Below are 11,808 nucleotides of genomic sequence, written 5' to 3'. Positions count from 1 at the left end.
GCTGAAGCCATAATACAATTAAATTAAAGAGTATGAACAGGCAGAGGAAAAAAAGCAAAAAGCTAGTCTGGCTCTGTCCAAAGGAATCAGCACCGCTGATATATCTAATTTGTTTCATGCATACAAAAACCAAAGTGCAAAAATGTCAAGTTGTGGTTTCACAAGGTTTATGAGAAGGACAATTTTTTTTTCTGCAGGGAGTTTCCTGAAGTCTTGTCGTGTGTGAGGAAGCCACTGCATCTGGCCAAGAAATAGTCCCTCACATAACCCCAGTAAAACCACAACTTGTCGTTTTCACTATTCAAATTTTTACAAAAGTAAACTCACTGAATACCATCTGCCACGTATAATTATAGAGAATGACAACAAAGGTTATGACTAAGTAAGAAAAAATTGCGGCATGAGATTGTTCAGTCGCAGTCTTTGATCTGCCCACCGTTTATATCGCATCATGTCAGCTTTTACACCTCCGCTGACAGGATGTCCGATGTATATTTTATTGTGGTTATTAAGATTTTTATGTCCGCTGTCAAGTTCACTGCTACTGTAGGAACCTTCCTACTCTGTGAGTGAATCAGGTGGAGCTCAGAGCTGTGCTTATTACTGTCTGTGGGAAATCAATGTGTTGTGGGGTTTTTTGTTTCTTTTGCTGTGTGTGGATGAGTGAGAGACATCATTTAATCCTGTTGATTAGTGGATTAATGTCACAGCATGTACTGTACCACATTGTACTGATGATGATTGTGAAGGCCTGGGTTGGTGGGTGTGTGTGTGTATGTGTGTGTGTGTGCGTGTGTGTGTGTGGTGGTGGGTGCTCTTGTGTGAGGTGTGTGTTTGCTCCAAGAGTTTCTGATCACAAGTTGCGACCTTGTGATTTAAATAAGGGCTATTTCCACGTCTTTATTGTACATTTTTTTGTAACCCATCTCCTTTTTCATTTTGAAAATTAACAAGCGAGTTAATTAATTCTATGTAATCGTTCTATTCTTAAATTAAAAGTAATAAATAGTTGCGCTTATTTTAATTATAAAAGAAATGAGAAAATATCAATTTACTGTAAGACATGTTCTGTGTATTCATGCATGTCATCCATCATTTCCAACCTATTAGACAATTCTCAGTTACATTAATGTATGCTCACCAGTAGGAGTGATGAATATGCATGAGAATTTGCCATCAGGAGGCTGCCACAGTGGCTGGTAGGGGGGCTTTGCACAGAATTACGCCTGCACCGAATAGCTCCTCAAGGCTGTCTCCTTAAAGAAAGATCTGGGACAGATCCTATAACGAAAACTCACCATGAGGCTGATCAGATTATGGGACGATGTGGAACACCTACATTTGAGATTAAAGATTGCCCATTACACGCTCAGCTTGTGCTTGCATGCTACGCGCCCATGCCCCACTTAGTGCTCCACTCAGCCCTGATCCTGTTTTAGTCTCTACCTCATATATGAGGTCTTGAATGTAATGTAAATATCAAATGTACATTCATTAGCTTGCTCTATCGTTAATTATCTTTTTCGCTTTCTCTTTCACTCATTCAAGCCTCCCTTCCTGTTATCACACTGTTAAGCTGCTATACGTGCAGAGCCAGTGCAGGATAAATATTCTTGCACTTGCATTCAAATTTTGTAGTTGTAGTCACAGCTTAATTCAAAAATTCTAAAAAAAATTTTTTTTTTTAAATTAAAAGATTTATTTCTGACATTTATATTTCTTTTCTGGCAACCTACAGCAAAATGGTAAATGTTAAAATACCAGAAGCTCTGGATGCATCTTTCCCCTACTCAAATTAAAGTTGCATTATCACAATTTAAAATTACTCTATTACAAGAAATTTGAACTTTTTTTTAAAAAAGGGCTACTGATTTGACTATTTAAATAAACTATTCACATGGTCTGTAATTCTGAATGAGCTTTGTCAAGTCCAACAAAGCTTGACCTGAAAACCCCCCTGAAAACTGTACACCTGTTTAACAGTCAAAAACTCAGGTGGTATGTTTAATTATATCTGTGTGGACGTTTGATCAGTTAACTTGATTTGATTATACTTTGGAATAGTAGGAACTATCTAAGTAGTAACTACAGCTGTCAGAGTGAGTAAAAAGTACATTATTCCCCTCTTAACTGTGCAGTGTAGAAGTATAAAGTAGCAGAAAATTAAAAAAAAACTTTTATGTCCAAGGCCCTTAAGATTTTTACTACAGTATAGTATTTCAGTAAATGTACTTTCCCTCACTGCTGCACATATAGATGGTCAGTGTCGATCTATCCAAGCAGTTTCAACTGAGGCATCCATCCAAGTTCAACATCCAACCAATAGTCACAGTGATAAGTCGAGCCATGTCTATCTGACATCTGTCACACATCTCAGTGGTGGGTAAAGAGCCTTCCAGAATATCTGATTAATCTTTGCTAAGCTGTCGTTTGAGTGATACCAGCAGGAGAGTAAGTGGCTCACAGCTCAAGTGGAGGTCCAGGCGTCCCAGTTTGAGCAGCTGCTTGGGTGTTTGATGGAAGGTGATGGCAGTTTACCACCTCCTGGAGCGGGAAAAGGGGTGAGATGCATCTAAAAGTGCTTACTGTGGTTATCTCCACGGCATACACTCTAAACATCAGGAGCAAAGTTCTCATAAACCCTTTCACTCCCCCCCCGCTCCTGTTGCCAAGTTGTTGAGCAAACAAGAACAAAACAACGTTCTTGTATCAGGCGTTGTCTTTTGTGTTGGAAAGTGAAATGGGGGAAGTGGATGGTGTGAGAGAACGTGGGCTTGTGATAGAGAAAGAAAGCGTTGTTGGGTGACAGTGAAAGAGAACGGCTGTCATGCATGTGAGGCAGAAAGGCGGCTGATAGCCCCTAAGGTGTATATGAAACAGATAAGCTTGCTTTTGTAGTCATGGTTACTGGGAGGGGGGTTGAGAGAAGGGGAGAAAGTGGGGAGGATGGTGGGGGCTGGGGGGGGTTGTCAGTGACAAAATCCACAGCTAGAGGATCACGCTGCATGTGGACCATGTTTGGAGAAGTCACAGCCGTTCTGGGCAGGTCAGCCAAGGGTTTGCTGCAGGAATTTGACTGTCCTAGATGAAACTTGCCGCCTGGTGTAAACACAGTGTGATATGGCGCTGTTTACCAGCCCTCCTGTGCTTTTATTGCATCTCATTCTCATGTTGTGCAAACAGAAACCACCATTTCTTGCTTTGTGATTATTATGACCTTCATATGTCCATAAGTCCATTCTAATGCACATATGCTTATGTACAAGTCATATATTCTGATGTTCATCTGTCTAATATGACTAGAATAAACATTGTCTCTATTGTATTCAACAGATCATCATGTGCCGTCAGAGCTAGTTGGGCTCCTTTTCATACGGCTTATGTCAAAGGGCTAAACTCCTTTTACGGAGTACATATGACATGTAACGTTTATCAGAGACAACTTCAAATTTAAGGTTTCTCTGGCTTCTCTCTTGGGGCCGTTGCTGAGAATAATCTCAAAGATCTTGTGCATCAATGCAGAAATGAAAACGCAGCAGCTTGTGCTGTGAGAATTTTATCGGGCAAAATGTATATCGCCAGATTGTACAGAGCAATTTGAAGTGCCTTATCCAGAGTGACATAAACAAATTGCTCTTTTATCCTAGAATCCCTGTTGTATCCTTAGTGTGTCTGTGCTGAAAGTTGCAGACAGTGCTGCAGCGTGATACACACTAAAGACCATGTTATTCAGCCTTCCTAAATTAACTTTTTTTTCCTTTTTTGTCAAATATATTGTGTTTCTCAGCTCTGAGCTCCCATTACTATAATTTCCATCTTATTAGCCACAGTCTGATTGCAGAGGCAATGAAAGTTTGGACCGAACAATCTAAAATCATCATCTCAATGCCTTTTGAAATAATCTATCAAAAACTGTACAGTACACAGTCACAGCAGTGACATATTTCAGTACTATCCCCGAGGCACAGCGGGCTATTTTGGTTGATTTTTCCATCCTATACGAGTGTGTTGGATGTGTGTGTGTGCATGTATTCACATATGTCATATGGGAAATTGTGCTTTCCTGTGCAAACCCTGTGTGTCTGTCATTATACCGAGATCAGTGCTGTCATTTTTTTGTGTGTGTGTGTGCATGCAGCTTGCTGTGCGGTGTTTTATTTTTTCTAAATGGCATCCTCAGCATGAAGACATCAGATTGGACAAAATATCATGGCACACATCAGGGAAGATGCACACAGTGTGATTGTCTATTTTTCTGTCATCACTCCTTCCTCTTTAAACAGTCTTTCAATAGCAACAGGCTTCCAAAGACTCACTTAGACACAGCTTTGTGTGGTACTGGAATACATACATTATATTGTACATTTTCTATCACATTTTATAAATTTGTTTCTTTTATCATTGTACAAAGTACAAATGTAGTATTGCAAATTAGAGTATGATCAGTGTACAGAGTTTCTTTTTTGTTTTGAAATTAAAAATGTTATTCAAAATCTATAAAGATATAAATATTATGGATTATGGAAGTATTTCAAAGAGAATATGATTATAAAAGTAGAAAGTATAAATATATGTGCATTTCTGGAGGCATGATTTTCGAAGAATTGGATTCCTGCCTTGGAAAATGAGCAACTGGATCCAAAACTTTTAAACTTCAGAGAAGCGTTCCAGGGGATTTCAAGAGTGAGTTTTGCAGCCGGAGAGGGGGGAAAAAAAGAGCCAACCTGGAAACCCGGAGGAGGACAAATACTAAAACTAGTTTCAATGTGACCCAAAGGCCCAGAGGCAAGGGCTTCATTTTTATTTCACCTGTAAATTTATGAGGCTTCACACTCACCTTGGGAAGAAGCTGGTTGTCTGCTATATTACTGGACACACTTTATAACTTTTGCAATTTTAACATCCTGGGGAAAAGGTGTTTTTATTTTATTTAATTTTTTTGTGTGGAGCAAGCAAAGTGTTAAGGGTTCAGCAGTTCAACCTGATGGGAACTTCAAGGGACGGGATTTTAAAATGTGGATTTAAAACAAAATTAGCAAACAAAAAAAAAGGAAAAAAATAAATAAAATTATTAGCCTGCTGCAAGTGTTCAATGTACATACAAGTGTTCATTTTTCATTTGCTTATGTATGTAGATGTTCATTGTGTATTCACTCACTGTGGCTTGTGGCTTCTCTTGCAATAGGAAAAATAAATTTAACTGTCTATTGTTTGCATTGTATATATCTATATGATAATACATTATATGTAATTCAGATGTGGTACATTTGAAATGTACATACACGTCTTTAATAGCTACTATTTGAATGTTTCCCACCCCAAGAATCCCTCATTTATTCTCCTCCCCCTCCCCACTATGATACTTCCTGTACAGTAACAATGGTATTGATTTCCTTTTTGATGCATTCTTGATTGATTATTTGTTCTGGACAATGAATCTGAGTGTTACTATCATGGGCCACCTACGACACTGTAAGATGAACTGCATCAAGTGGTTACATTGTGCCATATTCTCTCAGAATGAAATTCAAATAAAAATATATCAAAATGTGTTTCAAATGTTGTTTTTGACTGTCTGGACTGGATGCAGAAGATGAAAAAGAAAACCTCTTTTATACCTTTTTATTTTTTTATTCATTTTTATTTTTGGAAATGTAACGGGAAACAAGGGGAATGTTAACTCCAACTGATGACTACAATAGTGATGACTTTAATTTTTTACAGCCAAGAGCTGGAGAGTAAAAATCAGTGGGTATAAATTGAGGTACAACAGAGCAGCAGGAGGAAAACAAACTAAAAACAGTAACAGTTTGCACACTTGTAGAGTATTTCATGCAGCCTCCAGAAAGAACTATCTTATGTTTATTCTTAATGGAAATAAAAGTAGAATATTGTATAGCACAGAGTAATGGGGGGAAAGTGTTACCATTTACTTGCATCACTTAAAAAATTGCAAATGCACAACTTTTTTGTGTTTTGGTTTTTTCCACTAATTAATTAAGTGAAAAGCTTAACTTTTAGCATACTGCTTCATTAAGTCGAGGCATGGACCGAAGAGTTTTCCAAATTAGAGTTAGGCTATGCAACTGTAAAACAAATCCTATCCAATTTGTTCTGAAGAAAATAATCCTAGAAATAACATCATTAGGTAAGAACACTAGTAAACAAATCTCTTCCATATTCATTATTTGCCCCTACCGCTGAGTATTATGTCTCCTATCGCAACATACAAGTTGTTTCTTATCAGGTGCTAGAAAGAAGAAAAAGTAAAACATATTGTCACTAAAAGTCAAATTTCCACTTGTGTTGTCAAAGCTCTATAGGCTCCTACTGTCAACCTACAGGACATATAAAGAGGAACCGTGTTGAAATAGGGCAGTGGACATCTTTCCACCCACTTCTTCCTTCCTCCCTGGGACAAACAACCTCATCAGTCCATTTGGGTGCGATCTCGCTTCTTGCCTTCCTTCTTTTGCTTCTTTGCATCTGCAAGAACAGAAAAGACACAAAAAAAGTGTTCACTCAGACAATTTCTCTGCCAGAGGTGGTGTTTTGAAAATACACAAATCCCATTGTGTCCATGAAGAGCACAGATGCTCCGCTTCAGATTGTAATAATCAACCGTATGACTTTTTAATTAGTTTTTTTTTTTGTGTGGGTTTAGTGCTGTGACACTGCTTGCAGTCCCTCCTCCCGCTCTCCCCTGGGAATTGATTTGGTGGCGTGGTGTATGCCCCATGAAAACCTGCATTATCAACTCTCCGCAACAGTGGATTGGTACCTGGCAGCCATGACAGAAGCCACAGTCCATGGCGTCCCTTTCTGCTTTGGGGCCTCTTCGCTCTGGTGAACCAGAAGAGAGCTCAACCTGCTGCGGTTCGGCTAGCTAGCTCCTGGCTAGCTGTTTGTTGGACTGTCAATCAGCTGGGCAGTTTGTTTGTGTCTGCTTGTCTGTATGCATGTTTGTCTGTATCTCAGTCAAACTGTCTGTCTTTGTGTCTATTCTTTGAACAAACGCCTGTGTGTGTGCAGGTGCCTAAATTGAATTTTCAAATCATTTTTGTGTAGAAATAAATGATTTCCTGCCAATAGGCCTTTTTCATATAAGACATTTTGACATGTCACAGTAAAGCACAATAAATAATGAACTGAACAATGGCTGAATTCCATTTCAAGGTCCTGATATTGACCCTAATGGCTCTTAGCAACAAGGAAGTGGTCTGACACAGTTTTGTCTTTTAACTTCCTGTCTGTACCAGAAGTGGAAGGTGTTGCGTTGAATAAATGTACACTGCTGCTGGTGATCACCTTTCTCAACAAAACTTGTGAAACATTCAACCACTAATTACTAAACTGTGCTATATTTGTGCTTTTCAAAAATGTGTGTAGATATTTTAACATATGTATTAAAGCTTTTCTTTACTTGTTTTAGGGAATACTAATTTACATACCATATGTCTGTATGAGGTTCAATAAATAAGATATAAGATCTGTCTATTATTATGGAACAATTAAAGAAATAAGTGAATTGGAATTTTTGCTAACTTCCTGTCCGGTCATGCAGTTAGCAGTCTCCTCCCTCCCCACCTGCCCTTGAACACGCAGAGAGGACCGCCTCTTTGTGGACCTCTCCTGATTGGATAAAGTGGGAACAGGAACAGGATACCGAGCCAGGCTAGGTTTCCATTCTTTGTGCTACATTAGTCGGCTGTTGGAGGTAGCTTATGTAGGGTACAGACAGAAAGCAAATTTAGGCAAACTCCCAAAATGGGGAAGAGACAGAACGGGAAATGGAACAAACGGAAAATTAGTGGGCCTAATAAAGTCAGTCTGTCACACCACTATGCCTACTGGGATACTTGAATAGAACAGAGCCGTCATTAATGTTATTAGTAACACCAGCTACAATGAGGCCTCTAACTTTCAAATTAGTGAATAAAAGTGTGTGTCGTGTGCTTGCCACTTTTGTATTTCTCTTTGTATTTGAAAATCTTTTTCAAAATATATGCATCTGTTTGTATTTCCTAGATGCTTGGCACTACTAATCTTCCTACTATAAACTACAAGCTCTTCAGTTTATGACATGTTGAACAGAGATATCAGCCTGGCTAATCCACACCCTTTTGTTTAGACCATGTACCTAATCCAAAGCACGTTCCTACTGCTGCACTTTAAACTAAATTTAGATCCTCCCACATAGCTTTTTGTTTAGATTCAACTCCACCAGCTTTACATAAAAGGAAGAAGTGTCAAATGTAAAAATAAAAATCTGCACATATTTTCATACACTGTTAACCGGAAAGTTTATTCTATGCAAACAGTTTGAGTAAATACCACTTTTAAAGATTAGTTTTATTGCATTACTTAAACAGTATGAGTATATGAAGAGTGTATGAGACAGTCATTGGATGTACTCATTTTTGTAAGTTTAAAAAAATTAAACTATCAAGTTTTACTCCAGGCCACAGTGCTGCCCTGTTATGATTGGCTCAAAACTCAAGACAAGTCTGTGCTTGTCCGTTGGCGGCTACAGAGAAAGTTGCGCCATTTTTTAAATTTACACAGAGCAATTTAAGGTCTTTGCACTTTGCATGCTCCTTGGACAATACATGCCTGCATTTTTCTGTTTTTAGCAAGTTTGGATGCTTTTGCCTGCCGTAAAGAGGATACCATTTCTGCCTGAATGAGGTGAGTTGTTTTCTCTATTCAAGTATTAGAAACTGCTGGAACATTTCTAGTTTAAAACGTGTACATTTGAATGTGTGTAAATTTGAGGTTGACTTATAGGTAAATTTTGAGCGTTGGACAATTGCAATTGTGACAATTGTGGTTTTTGAGTAGCTCTCTCTACTGCTCTTACTCGGGGTGTGCTTTTCTTCATACAGTTTTGCAATAGTAGTGTAAATTCAAATTATTCGATGTATTTTGAAAATTTCATGCCCATTTTTACATTTAGCCTTCATTGCCCTACTATAATACTTCTGTTATAAGTAACTCTGGCCTGATATAAAATTTAGGTTATTTCCAATTTTTTTGGGTGTCTGGAGTTTAACAGGGGTTGTTGGTAGAGAATTTAAGAAGAGTTCTTCGGGTGTTCTTGATGGTTTGTGTCCAAGCTTTGATGGAAATCTTCAAGAGGAAGACACGTCAGATAGGGCAAGCAGTTAGCTGACTGATACCAACAGCAACGGTTGGGTTGATATTTCTGTTTTTTCTTGTAATGATTTGATCGGTTAGTTATACATATTTCACAAAAACTAATCTCCCACCTTCCTTGATGGTATTCTCTTATGAACAAAACGTAACCTAGGATTATAAGCCGTATATTTCTTTATGTTATATCTCTTTGCAGAGACTGAGCCAACAGACCATTGATGCCTTGTCCTAAGAGGGACTTTCCACGTCATTCTTGGGAGATGTGTCTTATTGTCTTTAAAGCAGGTTCGGTGAGTAAAGGATTTTTGAATGATGTTTGACTCGGTTTTTCCATTCTTCTATGTTTTGTTATTTGGGATGGATGGGTTATGATTAATTAGGGCATTTATGAGTGTTCGTTAAACTTAGTTGATTTTAACTTGATTAATGTGCTTTCACTGTTAGCAAGAGGAAATTAATTACTGCATTTAATACTGCAATTATGCAAATTAAAGGGCTAATGTATAGTGACTTGATTTCTCCAAAACAAAAAAACCTAAACCCTGAGGGGCTGCTGCTGGACTTCCAGTCGACGCTAGGTTTGTGGCGGGCTCCACTGGAAAGAATCCAAACATCTCAATGTATTTCTAATATTGCCTTTTATTGATCTCCCACTTATTCCAATAATACTTGAATTGGAATAACTATTACTAAAAAAACTGTGTGTTTCCTGGTCAGCAGCACATTGAAGGTATTTACCCTTTCTTATTCTCTATTTACTCTATACTATTACATGTCCAAAACACCACCTTACTGTACAAAACATCTAAACCATGGAAACACACAAAAAATGCCTCTATAGGCTTGTATTACACAACCATTATCTAATAAAACCACTGTGAATTATTGAAACATCCTAATTTTGATAGGAGGCACACACGCTGGATTGTAGACAAATTGCTGTTAACCTGAATATCCTCATTTTGTCTATGTTTCCCTGCACTATAGAACCCTTAATGAGGGAACTCTGTGGACCATTCGGGTGGATACCTATCCTATGAGGACACGCACTGCAAGCCCAGCAGCCCAGAAGCCAGTTCGCCACAACTAAACCCCTTTAATGAGTGGGGGATCATCCTAGAGGGAGCCTTGTAATGGAAAAAGCATGGGCAATGAAAATATGGTCGAAGTGGGGAGCTACCTGCAAGGTTCAAAGCTGAAGGAATGATCTTGCACGTGTAGACACCATTTATGTCATGACACAATTTTCATGGTCGTGTCTAGATGTATGCACACAAATACTTGACATTGACTTGGAGCAAATATCTTGCAGTTGCTCATTTTGCATGTGATACTTGTAGGTACATGTGGTCTAGTGGTTCGTTTTTATTGTCTAAATAAATTAAATCAAATGTACTGCATTGGTGTGGTCATTGACAACAATATTTAATTGGATTTTTCTTATCTTATTCAAATCATAATATTTTAAAATTTAATATATTCATATTTTATAAACTAGATTTTAGTGTATTTGCTTATAAATATAAGTTTTGAACTATTGTACTTTGAGTAGACTATACTTTTCTATTGTGATTACTTAAACATTTAAGTGTATGTAACTTAAAAATGGTTAAATTTGACATTTGTACATTTAAGTTTACTATCTTAAACAAATTAATTTTCTTTACTGTAATAACTGTAAACATTTGAGGCAATCACTTTGAGCCAATTGGTTTAAGTAACATGCAACTTATCCGGGTTTTCAGTGTGCCTCCCGGAGGGGGAATTTGCTTGCCCTTTGGGAAACAGCACAGAGTGTTATACTTAATACTCAGGAGCCTTAACTGGTGGGCCAAACTTGGGGAGACATCTGTTAAGCTGTGTTTATGCTCGATGGAAGAATTTCATTGTGAAAAATGAAAAACAGTGCAGTTGGGAAAAAAAATAAATACTTAAATGATTTGATTTATTTCACACACACACACTGCAAACTGCATATCTGAATTGAGGTAAAACACAGATTTACACTAAAACATTAAATGGAAAAAAATACAAACCATATTCTAAAATACTTATATATACATCAGTGTGTGGGTCGAAAGAAGGTGGGCACATCTACTTTTACCGGTCATAAAAATAATCAGTTCCTTGTCAGCTGATTCAGACATGGATATGTGATTTCCAAAAAGTGGCTGAAAGGAAGACATGTTACCATCATGTAATAAAGCTGCATTTTTCCATTTAGTATAGATGGAAATAACATTGACTTCTTAATTGATACAGCACAATTATTTTAAATACAATTATCTTTACGAAGCTGCAATATGGCTGAAAGGTCAAATACATTATTAACTATAATAATTAAATTTTAATAATTAAAAACAAAAACATTTGAGATTCAGAACAGAATGGGGTGAGTCTAGTTGTCCCGTTCCTATCACAGATTTGGACTTGATGCAATTCAAGCAGGCATCTCCATCAGCGTGGCTAAGCCATACTTAGTTATGCAATCATGTTGATTCTTAACTTTAGTTCCTGAGTTGAAGCTTCTCTGCTGCAGCGTTTCAAGCATTTCGAACGTTTCGCACATCTGGCACATCGGTAGGACAGAGCGAACGTAGGATAAATAATTAGGCCATTGGATCGGTTCCTGGGAGGGTCTGAAGTTGCGGC

The 11,808-nt window shown here is 37.8% G+C and overlaps 1 protein-coding gene across 1 annotated transcript in view; it reads right to left on the bottom strand.

Moving 5' to 3' along the window:
- Window positions 1-5,619: 5,619 nt before the first annotated feature.
- The window catches only part of ptn (pleiotrophin), a 43,350-nt gene continuing 37,161 nt past the window's right edge, over window positions 5,620-11,808 (bottom strand). The window contains exon 5 of the mRNA XM_035673001.1: window positions 5,620-6,486. Within this exon, the coding sequence (XP_035528894.1) occupies window positions 6,431-6,486 (56 nt within the window). The 3' untranslated portion in view covers window positions 5,620-6,430. The remainder of the gene's footprint in view (window positions 6,487-11,808) is intronic.

Source organism: Morone saxatilis, unplaced genomic scaffold (genome assembly GCF_004916995.1).
Source record: "Morone saxatilis isolate NCDOM2014 unplaced genomic scaffold, NCSU_SB_2.0 Contig10, whole genome shotgun sequence".
In the NCBI taxonomy this organism is placed as follows: domain Eukaryota; kingdom Metazoa; phylum Chordata; class Actinopteri; family Moronidae; genus Morone; species Morone saxatilis.
This window is presented reverse-complemented; position numbering and strand designations above follow the sequence as displayed.